At 41.7% G+C, this 23,015-nt stretch overlaps 1 protein-coding gene across 4 annotated transcripts; it reads right to left on the reverse strand.

Moving 5' to 3' along the window:
• Positions 1 to 5,481: 5,481 nt before the first annotated feature.
• On the reverse strand, positions 5,482 to 22,113 carry acer3 (alkaline ceramidase 3). 4 transcript variants are annotated; one of them, XM_041240280.1, is made up of 11 exons: positions 21,889 to 22,112; positions 19,004 to 19,075; positions 16,490 to 16,542; positions 14,651 to 14,703; positions 14,443 to 14,524; positions 13,998 to 14,033; positions 8,898 to 8,956; positions 8,603 to 8,704; positions 7,595 to 7,699; positions 6,915 to 6,960; positions 5,482 to 5,760 (listed from the first exon to the last, which is right to left on the reverse strand). In XM_041240280.1, the coding sequence occupies exons 1-11, from the start codon at positions 22,058 to 22,060 to the stop codon at positions 5,707 to 5,709; spliced, it is 834 nt and encodes a 277-aa protein (XP_041096214.1). In that variant the 5' UTR covers positions 22,061 to 22,112; the 3' UTR covers positions 5,482 to 5,706. The 4 variants fall into 4 exon arrangements, with proteins under 4 accessions (XP_041096214.1, XP_041096213.1, XP_041096215.1 ...); XM_041240279.1 differs by having other exon boundaries at positions 19,004 to 19,114; positions 21,889 to 22,109; XM_041240281.1 differs by lacking the exon at positions 8,603 to 8,704 and having other exon boundaries at positions 19,004 to 19,114; positions 21,889 to 22,113.
• Between the last annotated feature and the right edge of the window lie 902 nt (positions 22,114 to 23,015).

Raw genomic sequence — 23,015 nt, forward strand, 5'->3', positions numbered from 1 at the left:
AGTTGCAGAAATCAAACCACAGGAAAACCCTACTTTGTTAAACAAACCCTCCCACACATCTGTTCTCAGAGTCTGGCACTACTGGCCTACAGCCCTCGGGGAAACTTGAACTATACTGAAGATCTGGGGTTGGCTTCCAGATGGTTTAACTGGATATACTAGAGCCCAAAGGGAGTTTTTTCACCTGCCAAAGGTTTTACCACAAAAATTATGAATAAAATGTCCTCACAGTAATAAGTTGTTGAAAACACAGTGTTATCAAGGTGAATGCCTGTTTTACACTGCTTATTAATGCTCATTAATGCACAGGAATATCTATTTCACTGCTCATTAATGCACAGGAATATCTATTTCACTGCTCATTAATGCACAGGAATATCTATTTCACTGCTTATTAATGCACAGGAATATCTATTTCACTGCTTATTAATGCACAGGAATATCTATTTCACTGCTTATTAATGCTCAGGAATATCTATTTCACTGCTTATTAATGCACAGGAATATCTATTTCACTGCTCATTAATGCACAGGAATATCTATTTCACTGCTCATTAATGCACAGGAATATCTATTTCACTGCTTATTAATGCACAGGAATATCTATTTCACTGCTCATTAATGCACAGGAATATCTATTTCACTGCTCATTAATGCACAGGAATATCTATTTCACTGCTCATTAATGCACAGGAATATCTATTTCACTGCTCATTAATGCACAGGAATATCTATTTCACTGCTCATTAATGCACAGGAATATCTATTTCACTGCTCATTAATGCACAGGAATATCTATTTCACTGCTCATTAATGCACAGGAATATCTATTTCACTGCTCATTAATGCACAGGAATATCTATTTCACTGCTCATTAATGCACAGGAATATCTATTTCACCGATCATTAAGGAACAGCAGAAAAAGTGAAAACAATGTTACAGTGTGTCGAGATCACAATATAAAGAATCTCAAGATTTTGACACATTAACCTTTATAAATGATCTTGTGATCTTCACAGAACACATCCTGATTTACATTAAGCCTTTATAAATGGTCTTTATAAACACAGGTAACCAGTGGTGTAGTCAAGGGTACACGCAGGTAAATGGCGGGGGAACGACATTGAAATGCAGAGACTAGTCTGACAATGTAACGCTGCTCAATTAAACCTTCTCCTTTTTCTTGCCAAAAGCTGCAGTGCTACTATGTTTTAAAATTGTTCAGCGTAAAAAATAAATGTCATAGCAACATTCTCTCCTGTTATCGTGATAATTTCCATTTGTTGAAATTCAAAATTAATGACAGCAGATATTGTGTTACAAAAGTAAAAGAGAAAGGCCTGTTTTATTAATAATTTGAAGTGCTATTAATCTCTTTGAAGTGCTTATTATGTGTTTTGGGAACTTGTCATTAAAAGTGGTTAGCTTATAAGATCTGTCACATCATAGCAACTAAGCAAATAGTATAATAATAATAACTAGTGTCATTTTAACTAATTAAGAAGTTAATTGAAGAGGGGAACAAAAAGCTAAACTCTGATAATGTATTGAATCAATTAATTGTGTTAATGTATTGAATCAGTTCAATTTGTTTCTCTAACATTATCTTCCTGGGAAACGATGCACAGGCCACAGGCCAGGTTACAAAGATATCTGGTTTCAAATACAACCTCATTGACCAGCAGATTGCGATTCAACAGGAACAACGTATGAACTTCATTGCTTCACAGTTTTGTGGTGTGTCCAAATCCTTACAAAACTTTATGACAGTATTTCTGCACTGTTCCCATGCTTTCATTGTGCTTTATTCTGCTTTGCTTTTACTGTGAGAACCTGTTATGATGGAAGTAAAGACATGTGTGGTGCAGCACAAGAATAAACCCAGGAGATGATGTCATCCAGCAGAATCATGTCTGCTTCACAGCCAGCAGTCTGTCCTGGATGCTGCAGACAGGGGCTCGGGGCTCCCTCCAGGTGATCTGAATCCTGCTAACTAGAGTACGCTCCTGGACCCCAAAATCTACATTCAGATCATAGCTATTTACTGGCATTTAGAAAAATACATTTCTGCAGCATCAGCGCTGAGGCCAACTGACTTTACACCAGCCTGTACAGACAGTTTCTCCAGACCGGGGGCTGGGGCTGCAATTGATACAGTGGACAGAAGAGATTGATTGGTTAACATATAATAACACCTTGTAAAACACACTTACATCATTCTGTCTGGAAATCTCCATGGGGTATAAATGTGCTGTAGATATCCCTAGGGACTGGTATAAAGGTGCTGTAGATATCCCTAGGGACTGGTATAAAGGTGCTGTAGATATCCCTAGGGACTGGTATAAATGTGCTGTAGATATCCCTAGGGACTGGTATAAAGGTGCTGCAGATATCCATAGGGACTGGTATAAAGGTGCTGTAGATATCCCTAGGGACTGGGTATAAAGGTGCTGTAGATATCCCTAGGGACTGGGTATAAAGGTGCTGTAGATGGCCCTAGGGACTGGGTATAAAGGTGCTGTAGATATCCCTAGGGACTGGTATAAAGGTGCTGTAGATGGCCCTAGGGACTGGTATAAATGTGTTGTCGATGGCCCTATGGACTGAGTATAAATGTGTTGTCAATGTCTCTAGGGACTGGGTATAAAGGTGCTGTAAATTTCCCTAGAGTAATGTTGCCCTCTGGTGGACAAAGCCAAAGCATTGTGCGAGTTTCACTTAACTCCCTCCACTGCTTAAGTTTTATCAAATTTAAACCTTGATGACAAAAGGCTGCTGGTATAAGTGTCCACCCCACTGTCATTCTCTCAGAGTCACATTCAGACATTGAGCTGTCAGCCCATGGATTAGTTATGCTAAAGTTATGCAAAGATCCTAAACACTGTAACTTGTTCAGGGTCAGGCCTACCCTAGTATCTCATACCATCGCAATATATACAACATACAGTTCAGAAACTCTTAAAGGGGCTCAGAAACAGAGAATAGGCTCAGTTCAAATGCACATACTTCTGCTAAAGACGATTCATTCCCATGGCTTTATCAGAAATGACTTTAATAAAAGATGCGACTTGAAGCCTTTCTAAAGTATTTCCTTCTTATTCTGGTTGCGTTCCTCTTCTCTTCTCGTCGTGCGGCTGCAGTGACCATGCCGCTCCGTCTGGCTGCAAAGAGAGGCCTGAATCAAACAGCCAGGGAAGAGCTGGAGGCCCAGTCCTGGAACACGCTCCTCGAAAACAACATCACAGTATAGTCGTCTTTTATTTTCAACAGGGCCTTGGTAATCAGGGGCTACTGGTTACTGTATATACAGATATATAGTTAGACAGATATGTTTTCATTATTCAGAGTCTGTGTTTTTAACATTTAATGTGCAAGATATGACCTCAGAATATGGGCATCCAGAATTAGATGACGGAGCCCAGGCAGCGTTTAGGAAGTTATCCCTCAAGCAGACTCATTACTTACTGTATTCTTTACAAAGTAGCTCCTTGTCCAGAGAACTACACAACAGAGCAGATGGACCAAGCCAATGTTCCTTGCGAATCGCATGAACCAGTCCAGACCAAGCTTTTCTAGTCCGCCCTCAGAAGTCACGGCAGATGGTTCAGTGGGGGGGGGGGGGGGGGGGGGGGGGGGGGGGGGGGGGGGGGGGGTGTCTCTTTGGTGCCCCATTCCATCTCAATAGTCATGTTTTCAGGATTCCACCTCTGGTCCACATTTGGGATTTCCATTTCAGGATCTGCTATAGTGCTGGAATCAGGAATTGGGGGCTCATTTGCCAAGTGTCTCTCCAATATAAGAAGGCTGTAGATCACCATTAAACTCTTCAGGACTACAGTTTGCATCTTCTTGGTTTCACAGTCGAGCAGAACACAGCGCTAACAAGCCTGTGCTTGCAGTTCACTGAGTAGAGTTCTAATGACCTAACAGTACCAAGAAGCAGAAGATTGTGAGGTGCAAGATGACATCACAATGAGCCGATACCATGTCAAAGTTTAAACAGTCATTACAATGTAGCCCTAGCAGCACTGTACTGATGCCATAAAGCAACACAGTTTTTTTTTTTTTTTTTTTTTTTTTTTACAGTTAAAGAAGTTCCTGGGATTTAATTTGTTTACCTTTAAGGGATGTCGCTGCAGATAATGAAATTCATGCCAGTGTCTTCCAGTAAAGGTAATTTAAAAAAAAAAAAAGAGGGTTCTTTTTTTTAAACTATCACCTGTGGAAACTCTCAAATTAAAAAAAAAAAAAACTGTTCTGGTAATAAAAGAAATAAAGATAGACAAAAAAAAAACAACAACTGCAAGTTTTATAACCTTTATAGGACCCCTCAAATTATATCTACATAATACAAATATACAAAAGAATGCTAGTACATACAAAATTGACCACATAATGCACAATATACAAGAGTAACCCAACAGGATATCCCGAATCTCACATTAGCATGAACAGCAATCATCATTTGATTTCAGCACATCCTCCTGGTGTTAGTGCTGTGAAAGGTAGAGTCATTACAGATAAAGAGGCTACACTGTTCCGGTTAATCTGGTATTGGTTTCAGCACATCCACCTGGTGTTAGTGCTGTGAAAGGTAGAGAAAAAAAAAAAAACAACTAAATTAAAAAAAAGGTATCAAGATGTGTATGACCTTCACGTCAGACAGGATTAATAATCTCAGTGGAGGCTGCTAACCTACGGCAACCAAGATTTTACTCCCTCTCCCTCTCCCTCTCCAACACTGTTGAGCAATGTAAATGATTGCAAATACCTGCACACATACTGCAGGTTCTTAGTCTTGTAATCATACTGCATGTTCTTAGTCTTGCACACAAACTGCATGTTCTTAATCTTGCACACATACTGCATGTTCTTAGTCTTGCACACAAACTGCATGTTCTTAGTCTTGTAATCATACTGCATGTTCTTAGTCTTGTAATCATACTGCATGTTCTTAGTCTTGCACACAAACTGCATGTTCTTAGTCTTGCACACATCCTGCATGTTCTTAGTCTTGCACACATACTGCATGTTCTTAGTCTTGCACACATACTGCATGTTCTTAGTCTTGCACACATACTACAGGTTCTTAATCTTGCACACATACTGTAGGTTCTTAGTCCTGCTTTATTATTGTCATGTTCATACCACATCTTCCAGTTTAATGCTATTAATCTCCAAGCTGCCAAGTTAGTTTTTGACCGTCATCATAATTGCATGTAACGGTCATCTTACATGTGTGTAAATTACACAAAATCACACAGAAAACAATGGCAACCCCTAATGATCTGTGAACACCACTGCAAAAAAATAATAAAAATCTTACACCAGTTGTTTTGTGACCAGCACAAATTGATTGTTCCCCTTGCAAAAAAAAAAAAAAAAAAAAAAAAAATATATATATATATATATATATATATATATATATATATATATATATATATATATTATATATACGTATTATATATAACCCCATCTGCATCTACATGATTACACATTCAGCCATTTAATAAAAATGCACCTTCCCTTATTAGCCATCGTTCTCCACTTTCTCACACTGTCACACATGGAAATGGAAGTGGCCCTGCTCTGAGATAGGATCCAGGCATCCATGCAGTTTGATCTCAGTGCAGCAGGAATGCCTTCATGTCACAGGGCTGGGAGGGAGCTGCTGTCGAGAGGAGTCTCCACCACACTGCGCTTCCTCAGTGGTTCTTCAGAGGCTCCACACAGATCACTGGCCACACCCCACAGATGAACTGCTCAATAAAGCAAAAGCACGACGCTCTATGAGGAGCTGTACGAACTGCTCAATAAAGCACATGCACAACGCTCTATGAGGAGCTGTACGAACTGCTCAATAAAGCACATGCACAACGCTCTATGAGGAGCTGTACGAACTGCTCAATAAAGCACATGCACGACGCTCTATGAGGAGCTGTACGAACTGCTCAATAAAGCACATGCACGACGCTCTATGAGGAGCTGTACGAACTGCTCAATAAAGCACATGCACGACGCTCTATGAGGAGCTGTACGAACTGCTCAATAAAGCACATGCACGACGCTCTATGAGGAGCTGTACGAACTGCTCAATAAAGCACATGCACGACGCTCTATGAGGAGCTGTACGAACTGCTCAATAAAGCACATGCACGACGCTCTATGAGGAGCTGTACGAACTGCTCAATAAAGCACATGCACAACGCTCTATGAGGAGCTGTACGAACTGCTCAATAAAGCACATGCACGACGCTCTATGAGGAGCTGTACGAACTGCTCAATAAAGCACATGCACGACGCTCTATGAGGAGCTGTACGAACTGCTCAATAAAGCACATGCACAACGCTCTATGAGGAGCTGTACGAACTGCTCAATAAAGCACATGCACGACGCTCTATGAGGAGCTGTACGAACTGCTCAATAAAGCACATGCACGACGCTCTATGAGGAGCTGTACGAACTGCTCAATAAAGCACATGCACGACGCTCTATGAGGAGCTGTACGAACTGCTCAATAAAGCACATGCACGATGCTCTATGAGGAGCTGTACGAACTGCTCAATAAAGCACATGCACGATGCTCTATGAGGAGCTGTACGAACTGCTCAATAAAGCACATGCACGACGCTCTATGCGGAGCTGTACGAACTGCTCAATAAAGCACATGCACGACGCTCTATGAGGAGCTAAATGAACTGCTCAATAAAGCAAGGCTGCCTCTCCCTGTCTGAAAACCAAATCAACACCCAGGTCTGTTGCAATCCAATTCCTTCATTATTAAATTACACCAATTAAGCACTTGATCATTTAATCATGCCTGTCACACTATGTGTGATAGGGGGTAGGGCTGATACAGTAATGAAGTGAACAGTCATTATGTCTTGTTATTTTTTAGCAAACAAGACTTACCTTTACTTTCGGTCTGTGCTTGAGGTAAAGCGATCTCGTATGCAGGCTGTGGAAATGCATTCAAAAGTTAATGAGACATTTCCATACTATGCAAGGAAGGGCAAGTTTTATGGTGCAGTACTTCGATCATGTCAGGACTTACCATTGCTGCCACCTAGAAGCAGAATGTGATGCATTCAATAGATTATTAATCTTTACTGAAGCCGGGAAGGTAATTTTAAACCCAATTAAAACTGAACCAAAAGTAATGCCACTGCCAACCTCCCAGTGTCTGAACGAATCTCCAGCTAATTCTGAGCGTGTCATAGCTGTGCTTCTCTATCAGTGTTATCAGCTTGTCACACAGCTGTGCTTCTCTATTAGTGTTACTGTTGGATGAGAAAGCAGCAGTGTGGATGAGGGTGGCTTCTATTGAGTGTGTTGTGTGTTTAAATGCAGCCCCATGATGTCCAGAAAGCACCTGAAGAGGCAGTGAAAATATTAAGGGAACTACAAACCCCAGACTGCAGAGTGCTCTGCAAAATGTTTATTAAAATGCATTTGAGTGGACAGTGTTAATGTAGCAATCTGCAATGTATTTGTTTATCCATGTATTGGTCTTGGTTCTATGCATTACAAGCCATATACAATACTGCTGAAAGTAACAATACTGACGCTGAAGTAAGGTCCCATTGTATTACCTGAACAGGATGTGTAGGTAGGAGCCGAGGCCCGTCAGAATGTGCCACCAGGCATGAAACTGAGTGACAGCGCCGATAACAGGAGGCATCTTTTGCCTGGCATCCCTGGAAAGGAAGAAAATCTGTGTGATTTGAAAAACTACAGTATTAACGAGGGCACTATAGCATGCAGTACTAACTGTGACCACAAGAGGGAGCCCTGAGCTCAATGAAGAAACTGTATAATTAATTTGTATTAAAAAATAAATAAATCATCACGCAAGTGGATTAACCTGTAAGGTCTATAGGAGAGTATGGCAAGTTTGAAGATGAATTCCAAACTGAAAGAAGTTATTGTGCCACACACACTGACAGACATAAGTGAGGGCCTGCATTTCAAAATAAGGACCCTAAAATACTAGAGTTAACAAAAACAAATTAATCGGAAAGTGTGACACACACACTTCACCAAAAGATTCCCAGAATACAGCAGTGTACCAAATGAGAAGCCAATGTATCCTCCCTTTTCCCTCAGTGAATCGTGTATCCTCTCCCTCCCTCTCCTCTCAATGTATCGTGTATCCTCTCCCTCCCTCTCCTCTCAATGTATCGTGTATCCTCTCCCTCCCTCTCCTCTCAATGTATTGCGTATCTTCTCCCTCCCTCTCGCCTCAATGTATCGTATCCTCTCCCTCCCTCTCCCCTCAATGTATCGTATCCTCTCCCTCCCTCCTCTCCCCTCAATGTATCGTATCCTCTCCCTCCCTCCTCTCCCCTCAATGTATCGTATCCTCTCCCTCCCTCCTCTCCCCTCAATGTATCGTATCCTCTCCCTCCCTCCTCTCCCCTCAATGTATCGTATCCTCTCCCTCCCTCTCCCCTCAATGTATCGTATCCTCTCCCTCCCTCCTCTCCCCTCAATGTATCGTATCCTCTCCCTCCCTCTCCCCTCAATGTATTGTGTATCTTCTCCCTCCCTCTCCCCTCAATGTATTGTGTATCCTCCCTCCATCCCTCTCTCACTCTTACCTCAATGTGTCACAGAACATGTTGTCTGCATTCCACAGTAAGAATCCCATCAGAAATACACTGAGTGATGTATATGCAAGGGATCTTAGCCATGGGTACACACTAAAAAGAGATACAACTCACATGAACTAATGCAATCAAAACCTGCATGCCGGTCCTAAGTTTACATTTCAATAATAACAATTGTATGAAAAAAATATACAAGGTTTCTACTTGTTTTGAACAGTCTGATGTGGATTAAACGTTTTGTAGTTCACATTATACAAGGTGGACAGGGTTAGGGTATGACACTTACCATGTCACTATAAATACAGATCTCAAAACTAAAACTGCAACCAGTACTCCATACATAACCTGAAATACAAAGAAAATGAACTTCTGATTATTAAATCAGCATTTACAACATGAACGAAGGCTTTATCCAAAATGTTTGTCCACGTGAACATACTTAGAAGGGCATGTAAATTAAACCCACACTCACACACGAATTGATAGACTATATGCCTTCGTAGAGAAGGGAAGGGATGCTTGTTCCCGTAGCACTGCACTGGAACGAGCCTCAGGAGCCTGGCATCAACACAGGAACATAAACTGGAGAAGGCAGATCTGAAGATGCCCTGAGCGGGGTGCGTGCACACACACACACACACACACAGGTTTGTTTTGCCAACTAGTAAAGTTCTATCAGACTCCTCTACACACACAAAGGAGAGACACACCCAGCTCTGGGCTGAATCCTTTCCCAGGAGTTCAGAGACTGGGCCATGGGTTCTTTAAAGGAGAGGAGTTTTACAGTAAATATTTCTCTCTACCCTGCCAACAGTCTGTTTCTGTCAGCCGCCTTCTGCTTGTCTAGCAAGTAATAACTCATAAAGGAGTTGCTAGAATGGAGTGTGCTGCTGTGTAATTTCAAAGGGTTTGGTGCAGCAGACGTCCCAAAGGGACAGGTCAGAGTGCATCATGCAGTCACGCGATTGTAATCATCAGCACTACAGACCCCAGGCTCAGAGCCCCCGCGCTCCACTTACTCATGGGAAAAACCAAACCCATTTACTGTCCACTTTGTCAGGGTCGTCTTCTTCACAACAGAATGGTATGAACTGTCAAAACTAACAAAGTCTTTATTGTGGAAACATCAGAGGAACAAACAGTTTTGACTCTGAAATGAAGGCCATCTCCCCAGTTCTCATTTGGGGTTAATTTGAGCTACAACCGGTCTCAGCAGATGTGTTTGTCCCTGCAACATACACAATTATGTTGCAATTATGTTCCAGCGGGTTCTTCGAGAAGAATTCAATACAATTCAATACAAAGGAAACTTCTGATCTACAGATCTAGCGCCTTTAAACAAACCCCCCCCCCCCCCCCCCCCCCCAAAAAAAAAAACACTGAATCGTCACTGAGGGTTTAATAGCCAGGAACATTTAAATACAAAATGAAGCACTCAGAGGACAGGAGAAGTCCTCATCATTAAGCCAAGCCAGGCATGTGTATGTAGATTATTTTATGTAACACATACATTCTGAGGGAACAATAGAAGTCAAGCAGCATCCATACACGGTAATACATTACATGTCACTTTAAGTAATCTATTTTGCTCCAGCTAACAGAGTAGGCAAACACAGCTGAACATAATAAATCTGTCTCATTGTGTTTAGTTTCTTGCTGGGATCTGTGACAGAGCAGCCCGGTGACCTCACAGACCTGTCAGCAGGCCGGTGAACTCACAGACCTGTCAGCTACATAGAGACTCCTCAAAGTTAATCTGAGCAAGGAGATTGCTTCCTATGGCAAGTAAATACTGTGTCACAGACAAGAGGTCCTCCACAAAGTCTCCTGATAGAAAGCAGATGTGATCAGAAGGCTTCGCAAGGGCATTCCGACCCAGTGGATGGGAAACGGTTCTCCTAGAAACTGTACATACAATTTAGCCTGCCGCTCTCTAATGAGACACTGGCATTTGCAGATCACATCTCAATAGTTCACAGCTGTTAAACAAAGCTAGAGCCTGTTCTACACAGCTGGAGCGGATTAACACAAGGGGAAGCTGCAGAGGCTCCCTGCCCTCCAGGCACTGGGAAAGAAAGGAGAATAAAGGATTTCAAACTTTAACACACAGAGACACTGCCACAGAGAAGCACACACACACTACACACAGAGACACATCGCGCACACACACAAGCGCACAGAAACACACTGCACATACAGAGAAGCGCACAGAAACGCACCCCACACACAATCCAACACATCAGGGATTGCAATGGTCATTTGCTAAAATTGCACACTTTACAGCCTCCATAGAGTGTAGTATAAATACGCATCTGCCAAGTTCAAAGACAGGAATACAAGCAGTACCCAAGGGAACAATAAAACCTTTCACTGATAAATGTATGGCACAAACACAGCAAGGGCTGGTGAACAATAAGTTGTGTTGCACTATTGTGCTAAAACAGACTCACAATGTTGAAGGACTGCACACCAGGGCGTTTTATTTGCTGATCTCAGCTTCTCTTTCTGTCTGTACAGAACACAGGCACAGCTGGGCTGCTTCAATAATTCACCCTTGCCTTCTTTAAGGATTTACTTAACATTAGATTTTGTGGCTAGCTGGAGGTGATGATGCAGTACAAAACTACAAAACAAACCCACACTGTGCTTTTGCATGGTTAACAGACACAGTGAATGTGCACTTAGCGAGAGCCACTCACATATTTGAATGTTTTACTGTGTTGCAAAACATTTGCAATAAATCATATCACAGACGTATGTGTGTTCAACAAAGATTTCACTGTTTGACAGCTAATCTGAAGTTTTGGTAAGACTGTTTTTGGCAATGTTTTGTAACCCCTATAACCCCGATCCTACCATCAGCGCCAACTGATAGATTTGGCATGAAAGAGTATTTTCACCAGGAACCAGCAGAGATCCTAAAAAATGAAGCGTTTTCAAAAACTATCTCTGGTATTTGTTTTGTTGTGCTGATGTGACAATTAGAAAAAAATAACCTCCAAAACCTTCATCCTTTCATCTGGACAACAGTGAACTAAAGATTACTGGCTTTCCCTGGCACGAAGTATAAAACAATTGGGAGCACATTGCTTTAGTTACTGGTAATGTGAAACTCCCAATGCAGCGCCACAGATTAACATTACAGAGGAGTACTGCTGCACTCGACTGCACCGTTTCAATACTGGACGTCAAAATGAAAGAAAACAGATCTGGTAAATTGCACTAGAAACAATGCTGCCAACATGTTAATCAACAGCTGAAATATATTTTTCTTCCTTTCTATTACTTTAGGAAAAGGGGTGCACCTCTCTAATGAGAAGAAAACAGTGACGAGATGAAAAAGTTTTGCTCATTGTCAAAGACCCCCCAAAAGAAGAGGGGGCTCTGTGTGTCCTCGGGTTCCCCACTGGATGTATTTTGTTGTCGGGAAAGGAGGCACCCAGTTTCAGGGGTCCCTGCAAGTTTACTGGTATAAACACCTTCAGCTTCGGAGCCACAGAACACCAATTGCTTTTCTATTGTGAAATGGCCCCAGTTTTTAACCTCTTGCAAAGATGAACAACGAACGTGAATCTGTCACATGGTAGCCAGACACAAGGGGTTTACTCCAGGGCTATGTTTAAAAGTAAAAACAAACTGGTAATTCTACAAAGCTAGTACTAAGAGACTAGCACAGTGAAGTTGCAACATTAACAGTTTGTCATCCTTGTTCATCATGCTGGCGTTTCCCTCCAGGGGTGACGCACTGACTCCTCACTAAAGGCAATACAAATTATTACTTTTAAGGCAACAGTATTACACTGAACAAAAATATAAACACAACATGTAAAGTGTTGGTCCCATGTTTCATGAGCTGAAATAAAAGATCCTAGAAATTTTCCATACACACAAAAAACTTATTTCTCTCAAATTTTGTGCATAAATTTGTTTACATCCCTGTTAGTGAGCATTTCTCCTTTGCCAAGATAATCTATCCACCTGACAGGTGTGGCATGTCAAGAATCTGATTAAACAGCATGATCATTACACAGGTGCACCTTGTGCTGGGGACAATAAAAGGCCACTCTAAAAATGTGCCGTTTTGTCACACAACACAATGCCACAGATGTCTCAAGTTTTAAGGGAGCGTGCAACTGGCATGCTGACTGCAGGAATGTCCACCAGAACTGTTGCCAGAGAATTGAATGTTAATTTCTCTACCATAAGCCGCCTCCAACGTCGTTTTAGAGAACTTGGCAGTACGTCCAACCATCCTCACAACCGCAGACCACGTGTAACCACGCCAGCCCAGGACCTCCACATCTGGCTTCTTCACCTGCGGGATCATCTGAAACCAGCCACTCGGACAGCTGATGGAACTGTGGGTTTGCACAACAGAAGAATTTCTGCACAAACTGTCAGAAACCGTCTCAGGGAAGCTCATCTGCGTGCTCGTCGTCCTCACACGGGTCTTGACCTGACTGCAGTTCGGCGTCGTAAAATGCTCACCTTTGATGGCCACTGGCAGGCTGAGAACTGTGCTCTTCACGGATGAATCCTGGTTTGAACTGTACTGGCAGATGGCAGACAGCATGTATGGCGTCGTGTGGGCGAGCGGTTTGCTGATGTCAACGTTGTGAACAGAGCTCCATGGTGGCGGTGGGGTTATGTTATGGGCAGGCATAAGCTATGGACAACGAACACAATTGCATTTTATCGATGGCAATTTGAATGCACAGAGATACCGTGACGAGATCCTGAGGCCCATTGTCATGCCATTCATCCGCCGCCATCACCTCATGTTTCAGCATGATAATGCACGGCCCCATGTCCAAAGGATCTGTACACAAATCCTGGAAGCTGAAAATGTCCCTGTTCTTCCATGGCCTGCACACTCACCAGACATGTCACCCATTGAGCATGTTTGGGAATGCTCTGGATCGACGTGTACGACAGCGTGTTCCAGTTCCCGCCAACACCCAGCAACTTCGCACAGCCACTGAAGAGGAGTGGGGCAACATTCCACAGGCCACAATCAACAGCCTAATCAACTCTATGCGAAGGAGATGTGTCGCGCTGCATGAGGCAAATGGTGGTCACACCAGATACTGACTGGTTTTCTGGTCCACGCCCCTACCTTTTTTTTTTTTTTTTTTTTTAAGGTATCTGTAACCAACAGATGCATATCTGTATTCCCAGTCATGTGAAATCCACAGATTAGGGCCTAATGAATTTATTTCAATTGACTGATTTCCTTATATGAACTGTAAAATATTTGAAATTGTTGCATGTTGCGTTTATATTTTTGTTCAGTGTACTATCTGCCATTTGCTGCTGAATTCATAAAATAAAACAGGTTGTAAAAATAGTTACATACAATACAACTAGCAACTTGAAAAATACTTACCTGGTGGAATATTGGCTCCTTCCACTGTAAATAAACCTGCAATAAATAAATAAATACATAATAAACTATTGAATGAATGCAATACTACCAGGAGCACAGAGGCACAGTACAAGGGCTCCTTAAAGTTCCTGGGAACCCTTCTAGTGTGCTGAGCTCGGGTGGAACACTGTGCAGTGTACTCTACTGCACTCAGACTAGCTCAATAACTTGGTATTACTGATTAGATAACGGTCTGCTCTTTAAATACATGCATATAGTTTTAATGAGCAAGCTCTCATAAATGGCCAATGGTACCCCCCAAAATAGGGATCTGGTATCTAGGAAAGAATGTACAGTTTACTCCTTGTACAGTACATATAAATATTACAGCAAGGAGAGACCAGTCATTAGGAATACAAGCCAGCTGGATTCCCACCTCAGTAATACAATTTCAAAAAGCACTTACTGTAGTCACTGAAACACTGAAGGCTAGCAATATAAAAATCAGAAAATAATTCAGCCCGGTCTTCTGCTTGGAACACTCATACCTGCAGGATGATGGGAAAACATATTCATGATTTTGTACATGCAGTCGCCTGGATTAAAAACAACAGGCAATGCTTAATCATTAGAGCTGAACACCCTGTAGTGTAAATTCATCAGCAGACACTTACAAGCAGTACACAAACACACAGCAGCTGTAGATCATCGGCAATTCATCTAGTAACTACAAAAAGAAAAAACAAAAGAAAATGACGGTTTGGACAACATTATTCCAATGCTGTATTGGGAGGGGCAGTACAACTGCACTGTGTTACAGCAGACATGTTCCTCTCAAGCACAACATCCACCCTACCCCATCAAATAAGAAAACATGTTCTGTGGAATGAGTTGCTTTTTTCAATTTCAAGTTTAACTAATGCATTACATATAAAAAAAAAAAAAACGTAGCCAACAAACGTGTGGCGTTTTTGAGGGATCTTTCGTGGTATAAATAAACAACATCCACACCCTGCTCTCTGGAGGCTTGAACAGCAATAATTATCTACGGTGGGTTTTACCAAAATGATTTCCCAAGAATAATACTTGACACAAGGAGGTTATTAGCCATCCATTTCCAGTTACTAGCTGTAATCTTATTTTGGGTCACATAAAACCAAATCTGGGAGATTTGTTTAAAATATTTACAGGTCTGTACAACTGTGGTGAAATGTTTGATTATGACATGATGAATATGGTTAGAATGAGGATTGTGAAAGGGATAAGCAGGATGCACACACCCTTGAACATAAAACAGTCACATACAAGGCAGGACGTGGCTTTTCTTACTGTTATAGATGGCAAGAACGTAGACACATTTTAAACTCAAATTCCAAGTATCAGATCAAACATAAGAAGCATCAGCTTTCGGATTTAAAAAAATAAATAAATAAAAATAATAATTCATCTTCACATTAGGCTACAGGTGATGTAGTTCTGGAAGATCATGTAAATCGAATGCCACATGATCCGCAATATTGAACTGCATAACACTGAACGGTGTAACACTGCATGTACAAACAGTATAACCCCAACCCTAACATTGAACGGTGTAATATTGAACTGTGTAACACTGCATATACAAACAATATAACCCCAACCCTAACATTGAACGGTGTAATATTGAACTGTGTAACACTGCATATACAAACAGTATAACCCCAACCCTAACGTTGAACGGTGTAATATTGAACTGTGTAACACTGCATATACAAACAGTATAACCCCAACCCTAACATTGAACGGTGTAATATTGAACTATGTAACACTGCATATACAAACAATATAACCCCAACCCTAACATTGAACGGTGTAATATTGAACTATGTAACACTGCATATACAAACAGTATAACCCCAACCCTAACATTGAACGGTGTAATATTGAACTGTGTAACACTGCATGTACAAACAATATAACCCCAACCCTAACATTGAACGGTGTAATATTGAACTATGTAACACTGCATATACAAACAATATAACCCCAACCCTAACATTGAACGGTGTAATATTGAACTATGTAACACTGCATATACAAACAATATAACCCCAACCCTAACATTGAACGGTGTAATATTGAACTATGTAACACTGCATGTACAAACAGTATAACCCCAACCCTAACTCACACAATCTCACCAGGTGAAAGCTGTTTCGCATGCAGGATGAGCCGTGTGAGCGTGGCTCAAATCTCAGCAGCCCACATTTATACTGGGGGCCCACAGGGAGCACTGCACTGGCCTTTGCTCTCCCGCAGGGTTCAAGATCAGCAGAGGCCGGGGCTAGAAATAAACAGCTTGCACCATTCACGAAACCACCCGACAGGGTGTCAAGAATGCACTGCTAGTTCTGTACAGGCAAATACACGAGAAAAATGAGCAGACTTTATCATCAGATTGAAGACCTTGGACATGGCAGAACTTCAGTGGATTAGCAAGCAGACTGACAGGCTCACTGTGGAGAGCCTCTTACCTGCATCTCATACTGCAGGGTCATGTGAAAGCACCAAGACCCAATCCCAACCGCTGAAAAAGAAAATAAATCGGTTAACTGTCACTGGACACACATTTAGATACATTACACGAAGGCTTGCCCACTGGACACACATTTAGATACATTACACAAAGGCTTGCCCACTGGACACACATTTAGATACATTACACAAAGGCTTGCCCACTGGACACACAATTAGATACATTACACAAAGGCTTGCCCACTGGACACACAATTAGATACATTACACAAAGGCTTGCCCACTGGACACACAATTAGATACATTACACAAAGGCTTGCCCACTGGACACACAATTAGATACATTACACAAAGGCTTGCCAAAACACAAGCTATTCAAAACAACTGTAGCCTTTAAAAGCATTAGCTCCTCTGCAGCACCCAACTTAATTTGTTCTTCATTGTTTTTCTTTTTTTTTTTTTAATTAAATTTAGTGACCAATTATTTTATTTATTCACCCCTACTCCCCCCAAAAATTTGAAACGTCTAATTATGTTTTTTCTCCTCACCGCAGCGAGTCCCCACACAGCATGGTCGTTCTGAGGGTGTGTGAGCGTCCTCCGATCTCTCAAGCCTAAAGGCAAAATCGCTTTTACACCGAGCAATCCAGAGCAGGAGGTGGGCAGGGCTACCGATCCTGGAAGACAGAGACCAGCCCTGCCTCTTATCCACTCTGAATATGTTCGGTGTCTGGCCAGCACGGTTTGCGGTTGCACAATGAGGAGAAGGAGTCCCTGCCGGTTTCCTGTCCCCCACCGTGGGAGCGGCAGAGCCAATGTGATGCCCCCTCGGGGTTCCACCAAAGTTTGGCCTCTTTGCACAGCCTGGACGTGAACCAGGCCGCCCAGCTGTGTGACTCGTCCTGCACTCCCCGCTGAAGCCTCATTGTTTAGGAGACATTAGCAGCTGTGTGACGTGTCCTGCGCTAGTCGCTGAAGCCTCACTGTTTATGATACATACTGACTCTCAATTGGCTCTCTGTTGGCCTTGCTGTGTTGACTGTAGTGTACACTGAATAACAGCCATCTTCACTAAAGCAGTTTAAAATCACACTGCTGGCTGTGTGTGAGACAGGGATCACTAACCCTGGCGGTGCTGTGGACTGGTCTAGTTAAACCATGACTGCTGCACAAACAACCACTCACAGACTGAAAATGGGAAGTGAAAACAGGAACACTGAACAGAGAACTCTCCACAGTATGAATGTACAACAGCAGCTCCTGATCTTCTATTGATAGATCAGGAGAGTCACTGACAGCAGAGCAGAGCTCCTGCTTTTCACAGTCAAGAATAACAAAAAATAAAAAGTAGTTTTTAATAACTATACAACAAACCAATAGCAGCCCATCTTTTTTATGCTCACTTGTTAAATAACATTTCTGATACACTGATACATGAATTCACAGACATTTTCCAAACAGTCATGTTTTAAATATTATTGTGCACAGCTACTGTACCCCTACAGTAACACTTAAGTTAATCCTAACGCTTCAGCCCTCCAGCCAGGACACACCCTGCACTTGGCAATGCTCCTCGATATGGCCAGAGTGCATCTTGGGTTTGTTTTGAGCAGTCACGCAGGCGCTGCTGCCAGGATCTTAAACCTAGCCATATTCCAGCAGTTAATTTGTATGTTTTTAATTAATTTCCTTACTGACAGAAAAGCATCTCAATGCATAGCTACTGTAACATCTACAGGATTTTATTTCACAATCAAAATAGAAAAAAAAATCAATTTCCATTCTCATTTATGACATGAATTGTGTTCATTTCATTGGAAACTGTACAAGTTTGAAGAAACAGTGCCTGCTTTGGAGTTCAGGGCACTTGAGATAAACCAAATGAAATGAGATGAAAATGAGTCATGGTACAGGATAGCTAAATGTAGTACATATCTAATAAACAGACTCACAGACTGGCCTTTACAACGAGCCTGCACTGAACAGCGTGCCCATCAGCACAGTCTCCTCTCACGGGAACACTGGCAGAACCGTTAACATTACCACTCTGAATGCTGCAGGTGTCGGGGAAGTCTCAGAGAATCCACAGTAAACAATGCCTTATTAAATGTTCAAGTGTAATAACCCACCTGCCTAAAATCCAGACTATTTTTAATTATCTGTGCGCAAGCCGACGTGTGTGAAAAAACAAGGCTTACCTAGAAACTGTAAGCATGCTTGAGCTTTGGGTTCGAATGCACAGGTATCTAAACTTTTAATCTGCTGGACAGTAGGAAGGACAAGTAAAATACTGTTTTGTTCAACTGAAGAGGTAGTGATATTAGTGTGCTTTAATACATAGGCGAGGATCGAGCAATCAGCTGGAGGAGACGTGCTTCACAGTTCACGTGACTATGCACATCAAGTCTGCAAGTTCAAGTCATACTGTACCGGAATTAAGAGCAGCTACTGTGAGACTTCATGAAGTGTACAGTAGTGTTCACCTTGCAAGGAGATGAGAGAGAGGTTCTTACCTGCCAGTCCCACATACGCAAAGACGTAGCGGGTTTCAAGGCCGTCTCGGAGAGTCTGGATGGCACCATAGACTGGAGGTAGAATCATAATCAGGTTACTCACAGTATTCCCTGGAGGACAAACAGCAGCAAGTGTTAGTTCAAGCCAACAAGGCACCTCGGAGTAAAACAAGCTGGTTATTCATTAAACTAACAAGACCAGGAGCTGTAACGCTGTGTTACTGTAGAGATGTAATATTGAGTCACTGGGGTATTTACAAAGTGTTTAGGTCCGTAAAAGACTTTGCATGAACTGAAAGAAATCAAGTCTACTTTAGCAGTTTAGCTTCACTGTGGGTGCATCTGCACTGAATAAAAGTACTCTGTGCAGAAAAGAATCCTGTAAATTAGGCATTATTTTTCATTTATACTGCAAGTCCCAGAAGTGCCTGGATTTGTAATGCATTACCCCCATTTTGTATTATTTGTAATGCATTACCCCCATTTTGTATTATTTGTTAGTAGAAAGTGCCAGAGTTATAAAGTAGTTTTGTTTATGGTCTAAAAACTGATGTTTTTTTCACTGTATATTACCATATAAAAGTTTACCACAGTATTTCAGGGTTTAACAGTTTATTCTGGGTTGCCATGTTTAATATGCTTTATCAAAGTGCGCTATTCTTTACAATACCTGCCTATGCTTTATTACACTTTGCAATGCTTTTACTATGGGACACTTTGAGAAGGGTTGTATCGCTCACTTGCAACATCCCTAAAGACAATGTAAAGCACAATGAGGCTTGCAACACAGCAACTTTGTACGTTGTAGTGCATCAGCGTTGAGATTATTCAGAAAAGGAGCTCTGCTTTTCTAAACACCCTGAAGTTGGAACTTGATCATAAGTTAAATGGATTGTATTTGACGTTGTTCTGTAGAAACTCCACTGAACTGAATGGATTGTATTTGACGTTGTTCTGTAGAAACTCCACTGAACTGAATGGATTGTATTTGACGTTGTTCTGTAGAAACTCCACTGAACTGAATGGATTGTATTTGACGTTGTTCTGTAGACTCCACTTGAACTGAATTTGACGTTGTTCTGTAGAAACTCCACTGAACTGAATGGATTGTATTTGACGTTGTTCTGTAGAAACTCCACTGAACTGAATCGATTGTATTTGACGTTGTTCTGTAGAAACTCCACTGAACTGAATCGATTGTATTTGACGTTGTTCTGTAGAAACTCCACTGAACTGAATCGATTGTATTTGACGTTGTTCTGTAGAAACTCCACTGAACTGAATCGATTGTATTTGACGTTGTTCTGTAGAAACTCCACTGAACTGAATCGATTGTATTTGACGTTGTTCTGTAGAAACTCCACTGAACTGAATCGATTGTATTTGACGTTGTTCTGTAGAAACTCCACTGAACTGAATCGATTGTACTTGACGTTGTTCTGTAGAAACTCCACTGAACTGAATCGATTGTATTTGACGTTGTTCTGTAGAAACTCCACTGAACTTAGCTCATGAGCAGCCGGCCCTCCTTGTGTGGCGAGGAAAAGGAACCCTTTCAACCCTCTCAAAAATAAAGCAATTATTAGGATTACATCATTCTCTTTAAATAGGAAACCAAAGAAATCAAATAATGAGCCTTAAAAAGCCCTTATAAAACACTGCAACATTTCAACTAAATACCTCAGCATAGATGCTGCTGGTCAAACAACAAAACGCTTGCACAGCAGCCTCTATGGTATGTTTCTCAATGAGGTTTCCAGTGAACTGGATTAAATGAATCTGCCTGTTATGAGAAAGGTTTTTTCATTATGGTTTACTAATACATTTCAAAACCCTTCCCCAGAGCAAACATACCGAGAAGAGTAAAGTCAAATCTAACACCTCTCCATCTTCAACATCCAGGCTGGTTTAATCTGATAGTGCAGTCCAATCAAACAGAAATACAATTGCAGGACATTTGAAGTTTTTAGATAAATATTTAAACCTAGCACAGTCTAACCACACGTGTGTGGCTGTTTTTAATCATAAGCACCCCCACCACACATTCCTGTAAAGAATGCCTTTTGCTTTCTTGCAAAACGATTTGCAGAATACCCTCGAGGAAGCTGTAGAGGCGCGCGCACTGTTCTACACGTGACGTAAAACACAGGCTGTCTATGTCACAGCTACATTTTGAAAATCATTTTTGTAAATGAAGGGCAACGGACTGAAACTCACTCACGACTTGCAAACTTTACAAATCAGGCTGACATAATGCAACACGCACACCACAATGCACTACTGTTGCCCTGTAAAAACAAACTACAAAAAACAAAACAAAAACAAAAACAAAAAACAAAACGCTACTACCCCTTTAACTGGAGTTGAGCGAGGAAGTCAGCTGTGATGTGTGACACCTGCATGTAACCTTTCTTTAACCTGATCCAAAACAAACAATCATTTCACAACATGCACCAAACTCTACGGTGTGCTACATGGCTTCCCGCTACAGTGCATAGGAACAGAAAACATGTACATTAATGCCAACAAGGGTGCAGAACGGAGCACTGTGATTACAACGCGCTCCTGAACAAGAATGCGGACATTGTTTTGGGAGCATCGGCATGCACTGCACCTTGCCTCTGGTCACAGTGATACTATTTTAATTACTAAATAGGTGCATTAAAAACAATAACGTAATCTAATTCCAGGCAGGTGCTCAACGCCACATGCACGTTGCAACCAGCCTTTCATTAACGTTTAAAAAAGTGTTAATAATCGGTGGAGTGCTGCCGTTTCGTTTCTGAACAGACAGGCCTCGGTCAGTGAAAATCAGTGATATTTACCGCTGTTATCAGCGTGAACGCAATGGCTTTGTGGGGGTTCGCGTTCCCCCGTTTACTCACAGAATTCTGCGATGTAGAAGGACACGCTGTAGTTTTCCTCACACCAATCCAGGGTGGAGGTAGGCCGGCCCCAGTAACCGGGCCTGTCTGCTGCAGGAGCCATGATGGAAGCAAGCAGAGAGAGAGAGAGAGACAGGCAGCAGGAGCCGGGGGAGGGCGTGCGAGTCACCATGGAAACTGAGTGTTATTAGCGCTAATGAAGCACGGCAAGTGGCTCGAGCTGAATGCGCAGGTGAGAATGCGCAGTGGTGCACACTTTGTTTAACAGTGTTACGATGTTTCTGAACTTGAAACATATGCATGCCTAGATATGAGCTGTGCTAAAGTGGCTAATAAGTAAGATAGTTACCAGAGCCGTAAAACCTTTTAACTATACTAACAATGGAGTCAAGTTTCAATATAAACCGACAAGCTTTGTACAAAGTAACGTTTTTCTATCGAGTAAGAAGTTAAAAGATGTATTCGAGTAGGTTACGCTGTACTACACAGCACTCGAACAAATTGTATTTATTGTGGCTTTTTGCTTCCTTCAGGAATTGTTATTTATTAACCAATAATAATAATAATAATAATAATAATAATAATAATAATAATAATAATAATAATAATAATTACTAAAATCATAAGAGTCAGTGGAATCCCAAATGGCCGCGGCTGAGTAATGACACAGTGGGACAGCAGCTGCGTGACAGGTCAGGTCCAATATGCCCCCCTGCTTCCGCACCTCGGTCTAATCGTTCCTCCAAATGGAAATACGCAAACAGCACAGGCTCAGATTCCTTTTAGAGTCCAACAAAGGGGAGATCTTTGTGTGCTGATTGCGTCTGTCTGTCTATCACATGAGCACTGCATTGAGTTTGCACCTGTCTATCACACTCTACATAGTGAATATGAGAAATGCATTGAGTTTGCACCTGTCTATCACACTCTACACAGTGAATATGAGAAATGCATTGAGTTTGCACCTGTCTATCACACTCTACACAGTGAATATGAGAAATGCATTGAGTTTGCACCTGTCTATCACACTCTACACAGTGAATATGAGAAATGCATTGAGTTTGCACTTGTCTATCTGGGTAGAGCATGCCAGTGTGAAAGTGTATATCTGTTATTTTGTAGATATT

The sequence above is a fragment of the Polyodon spathula genome, unplaced genomic scaffold (assembly GCF_017654505.1).
Source record: "Polyodon spathula isolate WHYD16114869_AA unplaced genomic scaffold, ASM1765450v1 scaffolds_67, whole genome shotgun sequence".
Lineage (NCBI taxonomy): Eukaryota > Metazoa > Chordata > Actinopteri > Acipenseriformes > Polyodontidae > Polyodon > Polyodon spathula.